The sequence below is a fragment of the Corylus avellana genome, chromosome ca2, assembly GCF_901000735.1.
Source record: "Corylus avellana chromosome ca2, CavTom2PMs-1.0".
NCBI lineage: Eukaryota > Viridiplantae > Streptophyta > Magnoliopsida > Fagales > Betulaceae > Corylus > Corylus avellana.
The window spans coordinates 36,886,909-36,909,383 of record NC_081542.1 but is presented as its reverse complement, the minus strand read 5'-3'; the positions used below and the strand labels follow the sequence as shown (position 1 = coordinate 36,909,383).

Sequence of the window (22,475 nt, the reverse complement as noted above, 5' to 3'; positions counted from 1 at the left end):
CATATAAATTTTAAAGAAAAAAGAAGGAAAAAAAAAAAAAAAAAAACCGTGGCAGTGGGTTTGGAGACGTGGGTCTTGTGACTTACTACAACGCCATGGGCCTTGTGTTGTGGGCCATAATTTTTATTATTTTTTATTAGGAGTATTTTAATTATTTTTAGAACAGAGGGTGAAAGATATTGCAGATTGCCAAATCTTTCCCCAAAAAATTATGTGTTGGGGCTTAATTTAATGATATATTGCAATAAGAAGAATGCTTTTTTGCATTCTACCAATCATCTCCCCACCATTTCTTCTCTCTTCACTTTTTAATTTTTTTTATTTTGTTGAAAAAATCAAGATGCTAAAGTGGAGAGATGGTTTGTAGAAAATAATGAAGCATTCCTCTAGCAACAATTCATTCTAATATGAGACTTGCTATTCGTCAATTATAGATATATTAAAAAAATTATTATTAAATATGTAAAAAAAAATATGAATGGAGACTAATAAAAGATTAAAAAAATAAATGTTGGGCTCAATATATATATATAGTTGATCTATTTCATCAAGAATGGATTAATAATTAATCTATAAAATTTGTAAAAGAATTTATTGTTTAGAGAAAAACTATGTCCTTATTATTAACAACCCAATGAAAACGTTTCCAAGTGGTAGCTTAATCAGTTGGGACAACGCCTAATGAAGCGGAAATCACTAGTTTGAATCCCCCTCCTCCTCTTGTACAGACATGTAAATAAAAATGGTATATATATCATGAGTCCTTGGGTCAACACGCCAAAATTTTTATCTCCCAAAGTTTTTTTTTTCAAAAATTTACTCCATGGGTTAATCGAAATGCTAATAAAATCCCTACTGTAAAAATTTTTTAACTGCAGTTAATTCCAATCAAAACGCACCGTTTCACCTCCTTAAAATATTAATTTAATTTAAAAATTAAATCTAAAATTAAAAAAAAAAAAAAAAAAATCCAGAGAGAGAGCATCGACTCTCTTATCGAAGCTCATGGACACAGACAAGGAAGATTTCCTCAAGGAATTCGAAGCGGAATACGGGTACCAAAACGGTCCCAAGACCATCGATGAAATCCGAGCTACCAAGTTCAAAAGATTAGATGGTCAGAATTTCCCTTTTTACTCTCGTTTGGAAAGAATTCAAAGTTTCTCTCTGTTTGGTTCTCACAAAATGATAAATTTTAGCTGAGAATCCTCTTGGTCATTTTGGGTTAAATTTTTAGAATTTTAGTTCTTGTATACTTGGACCAGATGGAAGCAAACTCAAATGCAGCAAACTTGTTGTATTTTGAAGATGACCCACATGCCACAATCTTCAAGACTTTGGTGCTGCTTCTACTCAAACGAGAGAGAGAAGTAGACCATATTTACCCAATAAGAAAAAAAATTGATAACTTCACCATATAAAAAAAACAGAGGTAAACAGAGTATAAGATTCAATACTCAATTGCTTAATTATTTCCAATATAATTCGGAAAACAAATATAAAAAAAAACTTCAAAACCAGTCATAATTCCACAGACACAATAGGCCCATTAATTAGTGATCCCTATTCATACATGTAAAGGCAACAGTTTTGCACCAAAAGAAAGATGAGTCAGTTGGGTACACTGGGTCAATTGGGTACATGCCTTTCCTGGTTGATCATCCTATTGCATCGATGAATTTTTGGTAGTGCTTACCTAACATTATAATTTGCATTGAGAATTAGTTTGAAGTCCCGTTGTTGTGTCATGCTATAAAATTTGTTTTGGTTGTGAGAAATTATACAAATCAGATTCATAAAAAAAAATGTAAAACAGCTATATTTCGAATTGTTCTGAATCAAGACCATTCAGAATCAAGGTTCAAGGGAAAATTCAGAGCACCAACAAAATCCAAAACATATAGCAACTTTGAATTCTTTCCAAACGAGAGTAAAAAGGAAAATTTTGACCGTCTAATCTTTTGAACTCGGTAGCTTGGATTTCATCGATGGTCTTGGGACTGTTAGGGTACCCGTAATGCGCACCGAATTCCTTGAGGAACTCTTCCTTGTCTGAATCTTTTAAATTAAATTAATAAAAAATTAATATTTTAATGAGATAAAACGGTGCGTTTTGATTGAAATTAACGTATGTTAAAAAATATTTACGGTAGAAATTTTATTGACACTTCGATTGATCCAATGAATAAATTTTCAAAAAAAAAAACTTGGGGACATAAAAATTTTAGCATGTTAACCCAAGAACTTATGATATATTTACCCAAATAAAAAATAAATAAAAAATTCCCAGTGAAAACCACATGCTTAATCTATATATATAAACGAAAGAATATGAGCAGGAAGTGAAAATCATAAATACATCAATTAAGAGGGTATAAATATTTTCACCAACGCATGTAATCGTCATTAAGACGTACAAATTTGAGCGAACAAGTTAGGAAGCTCAAAATAAAATTAAAAACAAAATCTTAATGGCTATATCAGTAAATTAGTCACAGTTCCTCCTAGTTTTAACCTGTACGGTAAAATAAAAATATCCTCAAGTCAAAGTACATGCAAGAAATTAATTACCAATACATGCGTTTTTTTTTTTTAACCCCCAAAACGATTAAACACCGTTGCTCTTGTACGATGGAACCAGGTTCAGATCTAGATGCTCTCTCTTTCCGTCGTCTTTAACGCCGTTATCTTCCCCAAAATCTTCCACTACTTCAGAGAACGGTATCCGTTTCCACCGCTTCTCCAAGGCCGTCAACTCAAGGCCGGCTCCTCCGTCGCCTTTCTCGAAGTACTTGACCGCCACGTGTATCCTCCGCAGGATCGCGAAGAACTCGTCCACCTCAGCATCCGTCACCGTCTCCCCGCCTCCGTTACCATCCTCCGCCTTTGCCCTCTTCCCAACGTCCACCCCTCCGTCATCTTCCCGTTTCCTCTTCCCCTCGGCCTGCTCCATAGAAAACGTCGTCGTGGTATTTGGTGAGTATCTGGTGGTGGGGGTGTCTGGCTCTGCAGCCTGGTCCCAAAGGTTCTCTAATATAAATTATATAATGCTCTTCGTACTGGATTTTGTCAAAGGTATGATGTATGATGATGTTGGTTTGTGATGTCATGGGATGAGAGGGCTCTTGCGTCATCAATGGCGACAGGACAGGAAACGTGGAGCCACCAGTTGGAAATCCATTATAGAGTTGGAATCCATGACGCATATGACCAAAATTATCAACATTTTGTAATGACACTTCTAGAATTGTCAAAGGGAGTGGGTCCTCTTTTTTTTTTTTTTTTTTTTCAAAAACAGAAAATCATTTCAGTCTCTTTAATGGTTGAAGAATAATGAGTATAAAGTTCTTACATTACAGAAACAGTCTTAATAATAAACGAAGAATCATGAACATAAAGTTCTTACATCACAGAACAAAAACTCTGAAAAATCATAGTGTTACAAAATTACAAGTTATTGATACATACATAACGATTTGACATTCAACATCTATATATGACATCAAAATTCGCTTATTCATGACTAATTTTCAGTTGTAATAACAAATCTATTCCAAACAGGCTCAACTCAATGCATAGGTAGCTCATATTCTTCGCCCTGAAAGCAGAAAATTTCATGCCGAAACTCATCATCAATCCAAAAGTAAGAAAACTGTTTACATCTACAATCCAAAGATTTGGACAATCCTTCTTTAAACAAGTTACAAAGAAACTGCAAAAAACAAATTAAAATACAGCAGCATCGATGAAGCTCCTATGTCGGCCCGTGTAGTCCACGCACTGATGCGTGGTGGCAATGTTGCGACGAGGTGTGCGGTGACAAATGGCAAAGAGGCTGGAGAAAGTGGGAGAGAAGCGCATCTTTGGTCTGGCAAGCCCGATATGAACATATCTGGCTTAGATCACACAGGACCTAAAACCTCCAAGGCGACCAAATCAGAGAAAAAGACTGACAACCTCGTGGGGCGGTGAGTCGGAAGTGGGGGACAGCTTTGAAATGTAAACAAATATAATAAAATCAATTTCTAAAAAAAAGAATTTATCTAATATAATATTCTATAAATAACATTAATTTCACGTGTGCAGTGCACTTATAAAATAATAATTTTATTTATTTATTAAAAATCAAATATGATGTGCAAACTCACTTATGCAGGTGCATTTTTATAAGTTAATTTTAATTTGATTTATTTAATTAAATAGGTTAAATTTATTTATTTTAACTCTCTAATTTTATATTGTTTTTAAGTTGCATTTGTGGATCTTGTAAAAAATTATATATGATTACGTCGTTTGTTAGGTTTAAGTCTGTCGAAGCATAGATATAAGACTATATAGATCTACCTTAATTTAATTTATTTAATTAAATAAATTAAACTTTTTAACTCTAATATTTTAATTTTGTGTTGTTTCGAAAAATTGTGAATCTTAGTTGTCGGCATAACTTTAAATAAATAAAAAATAAAAAATAAAGGAAGATGCGGAGGAGGGATGTGACGAAAAGGAAAAGGAAAAGAAGAAGAAAAGGAGAAAAAGAGGAAAAGAAAGAAAGAAAGAAAAAGATAGAAAAAGATGGAAATTACCGTGGCCACATCACATGGGATGATGAAATTGGTGGGCCTGGCTCCTTCCGATGAAAAAATATCACTCATTAAAACAATTATAATAAAATCAATTTTTTTTTAAAAAAAAAGAAATTATATATAAACTCTTTAGGTCAACGCGTCGTTATTAAAAATTTTCTGGATATATTTTTTTTTTCGAGAATTTAGTCATTGGATCAATCGAAACTACAAAACTCATTACCGTCAAAAATTTTTAACAGCCGTTAGGGTCATTCAAAACTCCATGTTTTACCTTATTAAAATATTAATTTAATTTAAAAAATTAAATCTTAACAAAAAAATGAAGGATGGCCAGGGGTGGCACTACCACCCCTGGCCATCCCCCCAACCCCTATGGGGTGGCCGTAAGCCACCCCCAGGTGGTTTGGGGTGACCTGCGGGCCACCCCAAACCACCCATGGGGTGGGCCACAAGCCACCCCATAGGTGGAGGGGTGGCTTGCGAGCCACCCCAAACCCCCAATGGGGTGGCCGCGAGCCACTCCAGGGGTGGTTTGCTCACCCCTGGGTGGCTTGTGGCCACCCGCAGGCCATCCCTCCACCCATGGGTGGAAAGGGGTTGTCGCGAGCCACCCCAAATCACTTGGGGGTGACTTATGGCCACCCATAAGGAGGGGGTGGCCAAGGGTGGCACCTTCATTTTTTATTTTTTTTTTAAGATTTAATTTTTTTAATTAAATTAATATTTTAATCAAGTAAAACGGGGAGTTTTGAGTGGCCCTAACGGCTGTTAAAAATTTTTGACGGTAAGGAGTTTACTATAGTTTCGATTGACTCAGGGACTAAATTTTCGAAAAAAAACACCTAATGAGTTTTTAATAAAGGCACGTTGACCTAAGAAGTTTATATATAATTTCAAAAAAAAAAAATTATTATCTAATATAATATTCTATAAATAACATTAATTTCACGAGTGTTGTGCACTTATAAAATAATAATTTTTTTTATTTATTAAAAATCAAATATGATATGCAAACTCACTTACCTTTAGCATGTGCATTTTTAGAAGTTAATTTTAATTTGATCCATTTAATTAAACAGGTTAAATTTATCGATTTTAACTCTTTAATTTTGTATTGTGTTTATGTTGAATTTGTGAATCTTATAAAAAATTATATATGATTATGTCACATGTCAGGTTCGAGTTTGTCGAAGTATAGATATAAAACTACATAAATCTTTAAACGGATTAAATTGTGATTCGAACTTGTCGGCATAACTTAAATTTTTTTTTTTTTTTTTTTTAAAAAAAAAGGTGACAAAAAGGAAAAGGAAAAGAAGAAGAAAAGGAGAAAAAAGAGGAAAAGAAAGAAAGAAAGAAAAAGATAGAAAAAAGATGGAAATTACCGTGGCCACATGGGATGATAAAATTGGTGGGCCTGGCTCTTTCCGATGAAAAAATATCACTCATTAAAACAGACTGGGCATTTTTGGGCAGCGAAGTTAATAATCCCAACAAATTGGTCTTTAATTTCTTAAAGAGGGACGGTGAAGACAGTGAATGAATTATACCTTATTTGAAAAATAAAATTTTTAAGAGTATGGTTGGAACTGTGTTTAAGAAATATAATTTTTAAGTCAAAATGTTTTTTTTTTTTTTTTTGCAAAAATTTTATTTTTAAGTTTTTGTAAAAAGTGCGTTTTGGCCATTTTTGAACTTCTTGAACCCTTAAAAGTGTTTTTAATTGTTTTTTACCAAACACGTACTTTTTTCTTCAAATAGACTTTTTGAGTGCTAAATGCACTTTTAAGCTTCTCAAACGCACACCCAAACAAGTCTTAAGTTAAAAAATATTTTTTTTGCAAAAGTTTTATTTTTAAGTTTTTCCTAAAAATCAGTTTTGGCCATTTTTAAAGTTAAAAAAAAGTAGAAAATTACTTTTAAATTTTTTTACCAAATATATCAACTTTTGTTTAATACAACTTTTAAATACTAAAAGTACTTTTTAAAGAATCCCAAACAGCTGAATTATTGCTTAATTTGCTTCTAAGCATAATTTAGTTATGGTTTGAAAATAGCATCACTTTCTCAGTCATTTTAATATTAATTTTTCTCTCTTTTCCAACTCAACTCTCTAGCACATGGCAGGCGTAAGCGGTCAGCAAAGTTTATAAGTATAACTACAACTGGTCTGCTGTTGAGTGTTGACGTTTTAGAGGGGAATATATATATATATATATATATATATATATATATATATTTTCGTTGGAAGATATTGACAATTTTTGATAGTTTGAGAGAGACATTGTCTCAGTTGAAAGTTTAGAGGGAGGACATTGTCAACTAAGTAATAGTTTTGAAAATAGTATGTAGACTTTTTCTTTTTTAATTAGAATAATTTCTAAAGAGATTTGACACAAATCAAGTCTTTTTTTTTTAATTAAAAAGATAACACATCAATATGGAACAATAAAAGTGAGTATTATAAACGAGAAGTATTACACATCCTCTTACTTTTCAATATTACTATTGGCTCTGTGGAACTCATATGTAAGACTCATATGTAAGACTCATATGTCCTCACAGATATAATAGTAATTTTAAAAAAGTGAAAAGAATAAGAGAATAAACAAAAGAGAAAAATGAAGAATCGTAAAAAAATGGGTTTTTTTTTTTTTTTTTAATCAAAGAGGAAAAAAGAGGATTACAAAGGGGTCCTTTCCACTTCTAAATCTTAAAAGAGGAAAACATGGGAGAGTGAGTGGAAATGCTTCGAAACACTAGGTTCAAAGCGACCCATTTGGCGATATGGTGTGTACAAAATTTGGCACATCTTGAGACCTTCAAAACAATCCATTCCGATAAGGAGAGGAGTTGAAGGTTGATGTCGGTGAAGACATGGGTAGAGGTCCATTTGGTGCTGAAATACTTGGGGGGAGTTGATGGCTAGGATTGTAGTCAAAGAGTCCTCTTCAATGATAAAAGGGGAGCTGCTGTACCAAGAAACAAACTACACGGCGAGAAAGGTAACATTGGCCAACCTTGGTTGGCCTTCATGTGGAGAAGACGTTTGAAGCAAGTAGTTAGGATGTCTCTATTTTGGTCCCTGAGAATGGCAGCTACTACAGCCAAAAAGGGGCCTGATAACCGCATCAAAATTTACTTTAAGGGAACCTCTAAGAGGTGGGCTCCAGTCCTTCGTGGTGCCAGTGATGGAATGCCATGCTTAGAGGTATTGGTGTATTTATAACACCCGTGTAATATTCCGTATATCTAGGTATAAATAAAAATATTGAAGTCAATTAGGATGATTTTAAGGGCACCTTTCTATGTCAAATTCGAATCATAGAGAGTTGGTTTGACATGTTTTCTCCATGCAATTTCAATTAATTGTTAAGCTGTTATGAATGCCAAGCCAGTAAAAGGTTTGAACAATTAATTGAATAGAATGAATTATTATTACCGTCTCTATATGATTTGAATTTGACTTATAAACTTTGGGAAATGTTAAGTGTTCTTTTAATATTTTTTTGGTATCTTTTCATCTGTGATGCAACTTTTAAAATTAGCAATAAATTAAAAGTCAATAATGATATCTCAAATTCAAACAATAGGAAAACACTACAAGAACAACTAACATTTCTCAATACAGTTAATGTTACATTTTTTGACATAAACCCAAGGGAAATTAGTAAGTTATAATTAACAAGTAAGGAAGAAAAAGATCATAATTATCCTAAATAAGCAAACAGATAAATAATTCTAAAAGACTACGAAATAATTAATACTTCAAACCTTAATTCATAATAATACATATCTGCCTTTATATTGGCTAGAGTTTGAGTATTTTTCAAATAAAATACCAACTGACGCCGAACAGAATTAAGATTGTTTTGACAGCAATAGACAAAATAATAAATAGAGAAGAGAAAGATCTTAATAGCCCAAAATAAACAAAAGTATCTCTACACATGGGAGACAAAAGTAAAATTATTGTGGATAAAAAAATATCTTCAAATATTATTGCTTAATTATTTTCATTTTGTGCAAATCTTATTCCCAAAATATTGTTCAAATATTATGTTCAAATTCTCCGGCATTAGTAACTCTTAACATTATTTATATTCTATTTATGTTTTAATACGATCTGAACTCGATATGCCAGGACGGATTGTCAGTAAAAATCATTCCGCTATACATTTCTAAAAGTTGTCATAATAAATTTGCAAAAGAGAAGGAGAAATTCATTTCTCACATCTTACATCTATAGGTGTCTAATCATGGAGAATGTAGCCAAACCCACTACTATTTGCCCCAATTGAATTGAAAGGTACCAATAAACCATACCCACACAACACTCCATATAAAGGCAATAGCAAAAAGTAATTTCCACATTTCTCTTTCAACAATTCAAAGGGTGTTAGGTAAACAATTATTAACATAATAACAATTAATACAGTCACATAATAGGATCCGTCTAGAGCGGGTCACATTCCGGACTCGGATCCGCGTTCAAGTCAAAACCCGCAGTAACATTCTCCTCTTCTGATCTCCTCGTCCCCTTCCCCCCTTTCACGCCGTTAACGGCCACCACACTCTCCCCCTCCAGGATTTCCCTCAATCTCCTTGACCCTTCCTTTGCCGTCATCCTTGCGCCGTTTCCGTCAACCTTCCTGAAGTGACTGACCGCCACGTGTATTCGTCTCAGAATCGCGAAGAACTCCTCCACCTCGTCCTCCGTCACGGTGTCCTCTCGCACCTTCTTCTGCCTCCCGAAAACGACGTCGCCGCTGTCGTGCTCCGCCTGCTTCCTCTTCTCCGCCATCACGCGCTCCTCCTCCCGGAGGTCTCACTCTATCAGAAATGGGAAAATCACCTCCTTCCCTTCGGCTTTGGTTATGCCGTTATGCGGAAAACACGAGGTACATATTCTTTATACTACAACGGCATTGCCAGCGATTGCGGACCATAATTGCTATGGAGACACGCTGACTACGGTTGTTGGCATACGCGGCGCGCTCTCATTGGCGGTTTCGGATCTGTTTTATGACCTGACGCTGACGGTGACGTTGCGTTAATTGTAGAAGATATTTTTTTCAAAATGAGTGGTTGCCGTGGCGTGGCACTATGTGACGTCAGTAAAGCTTTGTATGTAACGTCAGGGGTTCCAGCTAACAGAATTCTCTCGTCCTTCGGCGAATACGCGAGTGGGTCCAAGATGGTTGAGTGGGGCCACGTGTCGACAGAGTAGTGATTCTAAAGCATGTCGGCTCATCTTTGGGGCCCAATGTTGAGATTTGGCCTTTGAATGGCCTAGTATTTCATATAGATAGGTTAGCGGTTATTTTCGACATTCAATTATTATTTTATTAATTTTTTATTTTTATTTTTGATACAAGTACATTTAAGAAATGAAAGGTAATGTTTGGCATATGGCCGAACCGGAAAGAGGACCCATGACCCAAAACTCAAAATTTTTTTTTTATACTTTTCCTTTTAAAATTAACTCTAATATTTTTATTTTTTACATTAAATCAATCATTTTTTATTACTATTCAAATAAAAAAAATCACAACAAAACAAATTTTTTTTCACTTTTTTTTATACAAAACATTCTTATTTTTTTCTCTCATATCAATCAAATCTGCTACAGTATCAGTCCACTTCCTAAGTCCATTCCATTGTCAAATATAGCCAAACAGAAAGGAAGACTGAATCAAAGGGGTGGATTTTTTCCACTACAAATTGGAAAGAGGGTAGGAGTGAGGAAAACGTGTGGGAATGTAGTGGGGTAAACTATAACCACAACCCAATAAGTCATATGAAGGACCTAAAAGTTTGCATTTATGTAAACTTTATTTTCCTTCCAAAAGGAGAAAAGAGAAATGGTAAACAAGGAATGTTGAAAAGCTATAATAACAACTTGGGAGTCTCCTTCTAAGGTGAAACTATAAGAGATGCAACCAAAGCCTCCCCATAAGTAGGATCACAAGAGGGGCTGATTTAAAAAAAGAATATTTATAATTCTACCATTGGACTCTTGGCAGACTGCTGGTTGGGCAATAAAGGACTCCCTAACAGCTAGGGACAGGCATAAATTCTTAACGAGGGGCCAAAACATAAAGAGAATAATTTTGTAACTTAGAATCTTGCAGTAATATTTAAGCTTCTCTTCTTTGTGTATTATTTTTTTCTTCTCAATTTTTTGGTGTTTCTCAGTTGTTTGAATTTTCTTTTCTCAATTTTTGTCTTTTGTATTTATTTTTTGTTATTGTTTAAATAACAATTAGATATATTGTAGTATGCAATCAATTAACTTAAGACTCCGTTTAATTTTTTTGGGTTTATTTAAGTTCTTTTATTTTGGTTGTTTTGGTGCCTTAACTTAGTTGATACCCATATGATAATATAATTACAGGGAAAATACACTTTACTCCTCTGAATTATCCACCCATTTGCACATTTAACCCCAATGTTTAAAAGTGACATTTTAACTCCAAAGTATCTAACATTGATACTTGACTCCTATGAAGTACACTTTATCTCCCTGAAGTATTTTGACTCGACACTCTACCCCCTCAAAATTTAGTTACTTGGGGGATGGGGTAAAGTGTCAAGTCAAAATACTTTAGGGGGTAAAATGTATTTTATGGGAGTCAAATGTCAATATCAGATACTTTGAGGAGGTAAAGTGTCACTTTTTAAACATTAGGGTTAAAAGTGCAAATAGGTGAGTAGTTCAGGAGATAAAGTGTATTTTCTTCTAGATATATAAGTTTTTTTGAGTATGATGTAATCATAATTACCATGAAGGATTGGCGTAAGACATGGCAAAATATGTTACGGCCTTACTTAAAAAAGGATGCATTAAATGGAGAATTAAGCATGTCATGCCCACCATCCCAAATCTGAATTTGGTATTTTAGCTCAAAAATGCATTTTTGTTATTTTACCTCGCCACTTCCCAAGGCGCAGAGCACACAACATCAAACTCTCTAAATATTTATTTTTATTTTTCCATTGGTTTTAGTTGGTTGAAACCAATTGTCATGAAAATGAATAAATAAAAAGTAATTGGTTCTGTTGCATTCAATAAACTCTGGCCATAAAGCTCCATCTCCCAACCAGTTTGTTTATGTCTCTTGTTTGTAGGCAAACAACCTCATTGGAGTTTGTCAATGAAGTACAGTAGTTGTCTGTCCTGTCTGTGATTCATCTGCAAAGCAACACTATTTCTCAGAAGCTGAATTTTAAGATTAGAATCAGTAATAAGTTACTCCAGAAACCCTCTCCCCAGCAAATTTTGTGGTTCTATCAATGCCATTAGGATTTTAATTCATGGGTACAGCAACTTGCAGAGAAAACTTACACATCAGATTAATTTTTATAGAAAAAAAATGAATTTGAGTATTCAAACAGCTAAAGCTCATGTATCACATTCATGCTCCTATAAAAGGAAATCATAAATTCTAGTCATATGTCAAACTCAAAAACATAGGTTGCACAAAAAGTTGACCAGTCTTGCAAATTTCCAATATACAAGTGCTACAAAATGTAGAAACCAATCTAGTGCTTCAGTTGGATATTCACTTATTGACTAGAAGAACAATCCCTTGCCCAGTGCCCAGGCTTACCACATTTGTAACAAGTGCCTGATGAAGCAGAATTTCCCCCCAACTGAGCAGGAGACTTTGATGATGGAGTGGGGCAATCCCTCCCCCAGTGCCCAGGCTTACCACATTTGTAACAAGTGCCTGATGAAGCAGAATTTCTCCCCAACTGAGCAGGAGACTTTGATGATGGAGTGGGGCAATCCCTCCCCCAGTGTCTAGGCTTACCACATTTGTAACAAGTGCCTGCTGAAGCAGAATCTCCCCCCAGTTGAGCAGGAGAATTTGATGATGGGGTGGAGCAATCTTTTGCCCAATGCCCTTCCTTGCCACATTTAAAGCAAGAAGAACTAGTTCTTACTCCATAGCTATCGTTGCATGTGCCATTCATGTAATTACAAGCCTTGGAGGCACTGACTGGATGATCAGTTGCTACATTATGCTCATTGCACCACCTAAAGAAACCACAAGTACTTCCCTACACAAAAAGAAGCAATTAACCCAGTAAACAAAGTTATTTGCACCATGCATGTCTCAGAAAATGTATTTAGTAGATAGAAAAATTAACAAAAAGACAATTACGCATTAAAGGAAAATTTTTATACGACACCGAAGAAAAGATTTTGGATGATGTTATTCATACCACAAAAACTGCATTTATTCACAATGATATCATCTAATTATGGCCATCATGGAATACAATTTGAAACAAAGTTACCTTTCAGTTCAAATTGGTTGAATAAAACATGCTTCTGGAGTAGCTATTTTCACCTAAACTTTTAGGTTAATCCTACCATTTTGCCATCTAATTCTCTATAATTCAATGACAGTTTCACCAAATACAAGTACAATTGAAGCATATTAAGAATTTACAAAAGAATAAACACCAGTATATCTTGACACTGTCACATAGTGATTGCGCTGCTATCCAACATAGTAAAAAGACTATTTGTCAAATTCATCAAATATTAATCTAAATAAATATTTGAAATGTGTTTGCTCTTACAAATCACATTTTCAATGTTGCCCCATTCAGACTTTTACCTCTGAGTTTTTGAGTGTAATTATTCCCATTCCTGTGCTTATTTTGTCTTCTGTACTTTGTCCCTTGCCCCCACCCGCTAAAAAAGAAAAGGAAAGTAGAAAAGGAAAAATTGCAAGATCAAAAAGAAAAAAAGAAATGCACACTTTAATACCTAATTCTAAAAGATACCTTAAGGCTCTTAATTATAAGTTTTTTGCTCATACAAACATCTTAAAGACACGTGAAATCCCTACAAAAGGTACATAGTACATATAAATGTGTGCATATTACATAAAGACCAAAATAATTTCTCAAGAGGTCTTTAAAGCAATCCCAAGCTTAAATCCTGATGAACCATGATTTAAAATTTATATCTAATCCAGTTGAAGGTATCATAATATATAATGTTGATACATTAACTTTTAAAGTATATGACATTAGCAATAACTCAGCATAACACAACGTCAGGCTAGAAAACTTTTCAGGCTTCGATGCATTCCAAAGATAAAATAAGGTAACATAAAAAATTAAAGTCGCTGAAACTCAGTAACTTCTCTAAAAACCTTTAAGAAGTATTTTTGTCTTACATTAGCTTTTCTACCTCCAATTTGGAAGATCGGTGCACAAGTGATACAAATAAATGTACTTCAATAAACTAAACATTAGTCTATGAGAATAAAAGGTTCTGATAGATCAGAGAAAAAAAAAAGGTTCTGATAGATGAAAATTTATATGCCAGTAGTTCTAGCCATACAAGTATTAATAACTGTTTGCAACAGATGACTGCATGATTAAATTATTTACCAAACTTTTATACTCTGCATTCTGATTGACAAAATCATGATATTAGATACTGAATGAGTACAACTATAGAAGGGAAAATAGGTATAACGATTCTTTTGGAGCTGCATTTCATGTATCAAGAAAAGTAATGGGCAAAACATTGGAGATCTAATAAGAAATAAAGGCATTCGGAAGAAAGCTAGCACCAACTGAAGACCTAAAAGAGATATGTAGCTTAAGATGATAACACGTGTCTAATGAAGATTGATGACTACACTAAGAATGAGAAAATCAAATTTGAGAATAAAAAGAATGAAAAACTACAGCCTCAACTATTACTGAATGGAGAAAGAAAGGCCTGTTGTAGCAGAATTACAGTACATTTGGATTAGTTTTGGAAAAGTGCTTTCTATTGTGTTTAAAAAACTAAAATGTGCGGCCCACATCTTAAAACTTGTTTAGAAAAGTGTTTCTTAAAGAAAAAAAAATGGAAAAAAAAAAAAAATACTGAATCACTCCATGAGTTTTGAGAATTCATCATATCACTCCATGATATTCTATTTTTATCTTTCAACTTTTTGAGTTCCCATTATTAAATCAACCCTCCTATCCAACTCTGTACAAATTCCATCAATATATTTTTTTTTTAACGGATCCTATAAAAATTATTTTCCCCATTTCTCAAAAAACAACATTAAAAAAAAAAAAAATTCAATTAAGGGTGAGCCACCCCCACTTTTCTCAAAAAACAACATTAAAAAAAAAAAAAAATCAATTAAGGGTGAGCCACCCCCACTAACTGTGGGGGTGGCTCACCCCTATGTGTCAGGGTAGCCACAAGCCACCCTTGTGTCAATGGGAGTGGCCTCGAGCGGGAGTGGCCTTGAGCGACCAACTCTCTTAGTGCCATCCCTTTTTCAATAGGAGAGGTAGGAAGGGGAGATTCACTTCCCCCATCTCCAGTGAAGGGTGGTCTTTGGAGGCCTACCTCCAAAGAGGCCAGCTTCCTTTTGTTACTGTGCATGAAAACTTGCACCTTGTTTTCAAGGATGTTTCTCACTTATTTTTAAAAGCTAAGCATGTGTTTTCAAAACACTCTTATATCAAGGTGGACGAAGTTTTCTAACTTTTTTTGTGTTTTATTTTCTAAAAAGTGATCACTTTGTTTTTAGACAAGTGTTTTTGAAAACAAAAACTGAAAATTATTTTCAGTGCTTTTAGAATTTAAACAGCGAAAACACTTTCAAAAGAGTGTTAACAAACATGCTTTGCATTACCAGAGTGATATAGTCCTGCACTTTTCAGCATTTAAACAGCGAAAACACTTTCAAAAAAGTGTTAACATACATGCTCTGCATTACCAGAGTTATATAGTCATCTGCACGTCAAAATGGCACAAAGAAGGTTTCTAAGAGATGCATGAGCTCTCCCCCACAGCTCTAGCATCGGAAATTCCTTAAGGCCACTTCAGTAAATTCTCCCAATATTTCTTCTTTATGCTTTTTTTCTTTAATTGTCCACTTGCACTTTGGATATTTTCCAAGTCCCTTCATGGAAGACACATGGAGTGCATTTCATGTTTATGCCCTTTATGTATGGGCCTTCACCAATTTAATCAGATAAGTTATTGAACTATTTAATATTTATGCTACCTCCTAGTCCATCCACTCATCAACAGAACCACTTAATCCGTGCAACACCACTCCATCAGCATGTTAATTCTGGAGTGATCTATCTCCATAAGAAATCAGAACAGTGACATGTACTACAAGACTGCTCCTAGTGCTGTCTAAACTAATGCTGGAGTCAACTCCATATGATCTGACATATTATTGGCACAACTAGAATAGAACTTAATATTATCTAATGACTGACATCCTCAAGATAGCATAGTCTTCCAACTATTTGGGTCAGCTACAAGACTGCTCCATGTTCAATCATTTGCGATGGCAACTTTTTCATTACATCAACCAACATTTTTCACCTTCTTCTCATCCTTGCCATTTACCTCAAATCAAATTAAATTCCCACTAATGATGCACTACATTGTAGCATAGAAGCACAAAAAGGAGCAACTGGATCACATCCACATCAGTTTTTTTTCAGCATAGTTCCCAGCGAAAGACATTTTTTGCATGTATTTTAGAATAACAGAAGTTTCAACATTGAAATTTACTAATCACAGAACTTGCCAGTATTTTTCTTCAGCTTCATTTTGTTTCCTTTTTTTTTTTTTTTTGTGTGTGCTTCCTGTCCTGTTTTAAACAAACATTATGTCAACACGTACAGTGCTGACAACTCAGTGATGCTAAGGGTTTATCTAATTGCTTCCAATTGAGACAATGCAAAGGAAAATGTCAATGGCATGCTGCAGATGCTGTATTATTGCATTCCCTGTTGTTATCTAGTTCTATGGAATCATCATACTCAATGCCATTTTGATCCCAAAAGAACATCAGCTTGTACTTCTGTTCATGATAAAGCTCATTTCTATTGCAACTTCATATATGCATTACTCTATCCAACTACCGGAGTACATCTCCAGAAATGCACCACTATGTTTGAAAACATATAATACCTCCATGAATGCATCACTCTATTTCAATATGATAAATGAGCATAGCGATGCCCCTACTTCTATTATACAGATCAACAGTCATCCTGAAGTTATTGACCATAAATTTTATTTCAAGGTCAAATATTATATGATCACTAGTTAGATATTCAAAGCCTTCAATTCAAACCATAAGCCAGAGTCCAAGGCGCAATGTCAGCGCACAAATACTCAACAGTAACCTTCGAGAAGCAGCAACTCATTGTTTCGAGACATGAATTCTTTATAAATAAAAAAACCACAAGTGCAGCAAAGCATTTTCCTGTGGGTGTTTTATTCACAAGCAAGAGGCAAAGTTGAGTATTACAAACTCCTTATGATAACAAGGCCACCTTATTAAATGTTGACACATTTTAACCACTCCTTGATGTTCGGATGGCATTATGCACAGATCAACGGCAATCTATTATGAATCTAAAAAATTATTGGTACCATCATCAAGCAATTGTTTTAGGATGATTTAAAACAGGTGATGACTCAGGCCGGAGGAAAAAGAATTTATTAATTTTTATAAAGAGAAAAAACAAATGATAACTGGATTTGGTAACCACCTCACATTTATCAAAATTCCAGTATGTATTAAGTATTGGAAGTACCTAAAAAAAAATCCTTTAAGCTTCAAAAACTTATTAGTTGCCCATGATCCAAGATCATAATTGAGAACCGAGTTTTACACACGCACAGAAAGACATGCTTTATAGATTGCTTTTTTTTTATTTTATTTTTTATTTTATTTTTTTATTTTTTATTTTTTTTTTATTTATAATTTTTTATAATTTTTTTTTTTAAAAAAAAAAACCCTCTTGACACACAAAAAGATCATCTTCTTTCTCTAGCATAACAAAATGATCGGGATACTAGAAGACCATCTATCATTTCACCTAGACTAAAACAAAGAAAGGGTTCAATTCTCGCTAAAGTTACACTTAGATCAAGTTCAGCTGAAAATGCAACAGCCAGAAAATAAAGTACACTTTCCTTCTTAGAGTAATAGGTTAAACAATATATCATAGCATGCACTATTACGCGGAAATTGCACAAAAATCTGGTGTATAACTATTACCTGATTTGCAGGACAGCGATAGAATTGCTGGCCGATATTTTTCCCAGTTTTTGCTGTTAGAATCAGGCAAAAACCAGCTCCACAGGGACAAGGAAGATCGGGAAACGAAGAATTAGACCCGCAATTTTCTTTCCCACCAACCATGCCATTGGTTCCAGAAGCATTGTCACACCACTCAAAGAAACCACAGCCCCCATTTTCCTATGAAAAATAAAAATGACGAAAGATTCAAACCTTTTACTATTTGGGAAAAAAAAAGAAAAAAACTCAAAGCGTACACATGAATTTTTCCAATTGCATGAAAAAATCGCCAATACCATGTTTATATAACCTAAATCGTTATCCACGAAAATTTATAAACTACACATACAACGCAAACAGATTAAACTGACTCAAGAACCACAAGCTAGTGGAATCTGATATTAAACACCGTTAATGCTTTGAGCTTTATTTGAGTTGCCTTTCCCGTGCTTTCTCGGCAGCCAAACAGATCAAACACGGAAAATCGGTTTACAAACCTGTCTGAGAGGGCATTTGTAAAACTTTCTGCCCGGATTCTTTTGCGTATTTGCAGTGAGAACCAGGCAAGGTCCCATTCCGCAGGGGCATTGCTTCTCAGGCATCGACGAGTGGCTCCCGAAATTACTATTATACCCTCCTTCTCCTGCTCCTGCTCCTACTCCTACTCCTATAGCATCGCAATCGCGTGCCCAGTGGCCAGATTTCCCGCATTTGAAACACGAAGAAGAAGCGTGAACGCCGTCGTTTCTCGCAGGGTCGACCTTGACGCCGCGTCGAGAATTGTCGGGCGAAAAGAGGCCTCTGAGAGCGGCGGTGTAGGCTTCCCCGGGGTCGACCTTTCGGCGCTTGGTGGAGGAGATGGAGAGGGCGTTAGCCTCGATAGCCGCCACCTGGGATAGGAAGTCGTCGTCTTCTTCCACATGGACTTCGATCGTACGCTCTCTCTTCGTCTCCATTTTCATCGCTGATCGCTCCCTCTCGTTCTTTTGATTTTCCCTCTCTTGCTCTTCATTCTTTCTTCCCAGCAAAGTTTGTCTGATAAAATTTTTTCCTCCTTTTATTTTATTTATTTTTATTTTTATTTTTTTTATGGGCAAACTTTTAGAAAAAGGGAAATACTTTTTTTTTTTTTTTTTTTTAACATGCCCATACAAGGGAAGAGATTCAAATTAGTGACCTCCGCTTCATAAGGCGTGGTTCACAGTCGATTGAGCTATCCCTTAAGGACAAAAAATACTATTTTAAAAGTCCTTCAATTTTAGAGTGATAGGAGAAGAATATGAAAGATACCTCTAGCATTACTCTACCATGCTATTATTTTATCATTATTTTATTATGTTGACATGATATTATTAAGAAAAATGTTATTTATTAGACTGCTATAAAATTGTTATATAATTGAAATAATGTAGCAGTTAAAACCAACCATTTATTTTCTCATTTAGAAGCCATTGCTCATTCAAAGGTTAATTTTTATTTACACGTCATCCCAATTGTAGTACAGTCATATAACAATTTACCAATTAACATTACTTTATTGTCAATGCACTCTTAGATCAACCATTGCTAAAAGAAAAAAGAAAAAAGAAAAATAATGGTGAATTGACAACGCCACATTACGACAGTGGAATAGTAATGGAATAGTGATGTGATGTATAACATTACTCTTTAAAAAACCTTTTTTATTTTTAGTAATGTTATTCTTCGTACTCATTCTATATTGGTTTACATATAGTTTTAAATGGTTTAATATGAGAGTTACTTACCAAAAAAAAAAATAAAAAATGATAAAAGTTACTTTAAACATGTCATGATAACCTATGTTTCTAGTTGCTCTTCCATTTTCCATTTAATTATAAACTTTGTGGACAAGTGACTTTCGTATATAGACAAGTAGGAATCAGTTTGTTGTCCAAAAGGGATAGCTTAATCGATTGGAAATTACATTTCATGAAGCGGATATCACTAATTCGAATCCCATTTTCTTCTTTTCCTCCTCTTGTGTTGACATGTTCAAAAATAAAAAAGCTGGAATCTGTCAGTTTTTTAATGCTTTGAAAATATGGCTAGTTCAAAGAGAGAGAGATACATAAACGCTCAACAAACGTCAATATTATTTTATATTCTAACTTCACCTAGAAAGTGTTACATAAACAAACTTTTATTTTAATATTATTATGATGGAACGAAGCAAATTATCATAATTATTTCAAAAGTTTAGCTAAATGTTGTACAATTAGAACTTTTTCTGTAGAGCTTCAATAACATTCTTGTCAAGTTGGAAGGCCTTGGCGAGAACATCAGGGTTGATGGGAGGATCAGATCCGAAAACAGCATTGGCTATCGTGATGACACCAGCATTTTGGCTGCTCAAACCAGCAAAGGCTACAGCATTAGTCTTTCCCGCATTGAATTGAAAGTGAATGAGACCAATTGGAAACACAAAGACATCTCCCTTCTTTAGAACTTTGGTGAAAAGACGATTCTCTGGGTTGGATGTGACAAAACCAACCAACAGAGTACCTTCAACGACTACCAGAATCTCAGTGGCACGAGGGTGAGTGTGTGGAGGATTTTGGCCATATGGTGCATAGTCAATGCGAACCAAAGATATGCCTAGAGTGTTGAGGCCTGGTATTTGTTCCACATTCACAGTAGTGACATTCGATCCAACTTTATTATCTGTATTTCCAGGTTTTTGGAGCCCAGAGAAGAAGAAATCTTCAGCCTTGGCATACTTCAAATCCTTGCAGAATTTTCCATTCACGAACACTGCAGGAAACAATATATTGCATGCACACAAGATCAGTAAGAAACCAATAATGATAGTCATGCTTGTAAGCAAAAAGTAATGAACATAATTATATATATACCAGCAGACTTGGTGTCATCAACTGCAACACAGATGTCCTGAAGAGGGCTGGGATCGAAGGCAGAGACAAGGGAGGATGCAACTGACAAGAGAGCCACAATTGCAAGGAAGTGAACTCCTTTCATCATATCTAAGTAAGCTCTGTATTCTCTAATATTTTGGTTTGGTGATGGGTGATAAATCTTGTATGGGAAACATGTGTATTTATAGAGAACCAATATGGAAATGGTCATTGGTTCTGCTACAAAAAATTCTTAAGACTTCAATGGTTATCGATTTATCAACAACTACTGTAGACTTTTAACCTCCTTTGGTTTATTCTTCTAATGCATGCTTTTTCTTTCTTCTTAATTGATTACTTCTTCTCATGCTTAACTAAACAAACAATTGACAAATTCTCAATATCATTTTTTAATTGGCTCTTGCCACTTCAACGCCATGACATATTTGTAAAGGTGCTTTGGTCAATTAACAACCTATTCTGAAGATGTCAAATGAGACGGCTTTGTTTCTGAAGACTTAATTCATCAAAATAATATTAATAATAAAAAAAAGGTAGAATAAAAGAAGATATATAAATTATTGTGTAAAAGCCATGTTAGTTGGATATAAATTTAGTTTTTTAAAAAAAAGTACTTGAAAAGTTCAAGTAATTTTGTTTGGACAACTAACCCCACGAGGTATTGAAATTTTTTGAACCTTGGACTCCGATGAATAAGAACGCTATGTACGTGTTCATACGTACAAAGTATTTCCATCAAGAATATTATAATATAAATATCCATAATAGTCCCCAAGGGGTAGTTCAATTGGCTGTGAACCACGCCTAATGAAGCGGAGGTTACTAGTTCGAATCTCCTCTCCTCCTTCCCTTGTGTGGACATATCAAAAAAAAAAAAAATATATATCCATAATAAATTTAAATGCTATTTAACATACTGTTTTCACTATTCACCAATCAACACTTGATTTTTTTTTTTTTTTTTAATTTTTAATTTTTTGGTTCTTTTAACAAATACAAATCTAAGGGTAAATAAGCAAATACACTATATCATCATAGTGAAATAATGGTGTAATGTATAACATTACTCTTTTATTCTACCATATAGCCTTATAGAAAAGTGTACTAATAATAGAAATTATATTTTTATTTTATAATTATCGATCTCACAATGCTAATGTGTTAGTCTCAAATAACCTTTAGATCATGAATATAGATTTTGTACTAGTGGCCCTCATAAGGTGACATGACCCAACATCGGTCAAGGGGTGACCCACTGCAAGGTCACCGCCAGACCTTACCATGGGTGGTGTAGTCATGACCCAATGTGGGTCACACCACAGGGAGTCACCTTTTTTAAAATTTTTAATTTTTAATTAAAGGTGAATTTGAAAATTTTGGTATAAAGGTCATTTCATCGCTTTTGCCGTCTGACTTAACACCAAAACTTAACGGATGGGTGATATTGCAAAAATGAAAAGTTAAATACACTAAATTGAGAGTTTTTAATATTTGGAAAGATAATCGCAAATGTCATGAAAATTTATGGGGATTAAGTAGAGTTTCCAAAAAGAAAAAAGAAGTTACAATCACAACACAACTTATGTAAAATGTTAGAGTATATGTTTTTCAAATTAGGTTGATATTAAAATATTCCCAATTAGGGTTGATTGTAATCAAATCTTTATATTTGTATTCCCTTACCTACCTTAGGCCAGTTTCCATTAAATAGAGATCTTTGTATTGTAAACATTTTTTAAGTTAATGAAAGCAAAAGATAGTCCTTTGGGCAGTTCACGGTGTTGAGCATATATGTCTAAGATTGAACTATCCCAAAATTCATTGTGTCGAGCATATATGTCTAAGATTGAACCACCCCAAAATTCATTGTGTCTCGTTTATCTCTATATACTTCCCCTATA

At 34.4% G+C, this 22,475-nt stretch overlaps 3 protein-coding genes across 4 annotated transcripts; all 3 read right to left on the bottom strand.

Moving 5' to 3' along the window:
- Positions 1–8,943: 8,943 nt before the first annotated feature.
- Positions 8,944–9,516, bottom strand: LOC132172390 (protein NIM1-INTERACTING 2). Its single transcript, XM_059583878.1, has one exon. It carries the CDS (start codon positions 9,388–9,390, stop codon positions 9,043–9,045), a length of 348 nt encoding a protein of 115 aa, XP_059439861.1. The 5' UTR covers positions 9,391–9,516; the 3' UTR covers positions 8,944–9,042.
- Positions 9,517–11,553: 2,037 nt separating this feature from the next.
- Positions 11,554–18,698, bottom strand: LOC132172998 (uncharacterized). 2 transcript variants are annotated; one of them, XM_059584563.1, is made up of 4 exons: positions 18,178–18,698; positions 17,660–17,860; positions 12,200–12,653; positions 11,554–11,781 (listed from the first exon to the last, which is right to left on the bottom strand). In XM_059584563.1, the coding sequence occupies exons 1-4, from the start codon at positions 18,640–18,642 to the stop codon at positions 11,741–11,743; spliced, it is 1,161 nt and encodes a 386-aa protein (XP_059440546.1). In that variant the 5' UTR covers positions 18,643–18,698; the 3' UTR covers positions 11,554–11,740. The 2 variants fall into 2 exon arrangements, with proteins under 2 accessions (XP_059440546.1, XP_059440545.1); XM_059584562.1 differs by lacking the exon at positions 11,554–11,781 and having other exon boundaries at positions 11,976–12,653.
- A 1,191-nt stretch (positions 18,699–19,889) lies between these two features.
- Positions 19,890–20,706, bottom strand: LOC132171255 (germin-like protein subfamily 1 member 13). The gene is made up of 2 exons (XM_059582525.1): positions 20,554–20,706; positions 19,890–20,452 (listed from the first exon to the last, which is right to left on the bottom strand). The coding sequence occupies exons 1-2, from the start codon at positions 20,678–20,680 to the stop codon at positions 19,917–19,919; spliced, it is 663 nt and encodes a 220-aa protein (XP_059438508.1). The 5' UTR covers positions 20,681–20,706; the 3' UTR covers positions 19,890–19,916.
- Between the last annotated feature and the right edge of the window lie 1,769 nt (positions 20,707–22,475).

Bases quoted from the DNA above. Each gene is read 5' to 3' on its own strand.
- LOC132172390 (XM_059583878.1), bottom strand. From the start codon at position 9,390: ATGGCGGAGAAGAGGAAGCAGGCGGAGCACGACAGCGGCGACGTCGTT.
- LOC132172998 (XM_059584562.1), bottom strand. From the start codon at position 18,642: ATGAAAATGGAGACGAAGAGAGAGCGTACGATCGAAGTCCATGTGGAA. The intron at 17,861-18,177 runs GTTTGTAAACCG...TATTTTTCATAG, and splicing joins ACAAATGCCCTCTCAGACAG to GAAAATGGGGGCTGTGGTTT. The intron at 12,654-17,659 runs GTAATAGTTATA...CTTTTTGTGTAG, and splicing joins ATCGCTGTCCTGCAAATCAG to GGAAGTACTTGTGGTTTCTT.
- LOC132171255 (XM_059582525.1), bottom strand. From the start codon at position 20,680: ATGATGAAAGGAGTTCACTTCCTTGCAATTGTGGCTCTCTTGTCAGTT. The intron at 20,453-20,553 runs GTATATATATAA...TGTTTCCTGCAG, and splicing joins TGATGACACCAAGTCTGCTG to TGTTCGTGAATGGAAAATTC.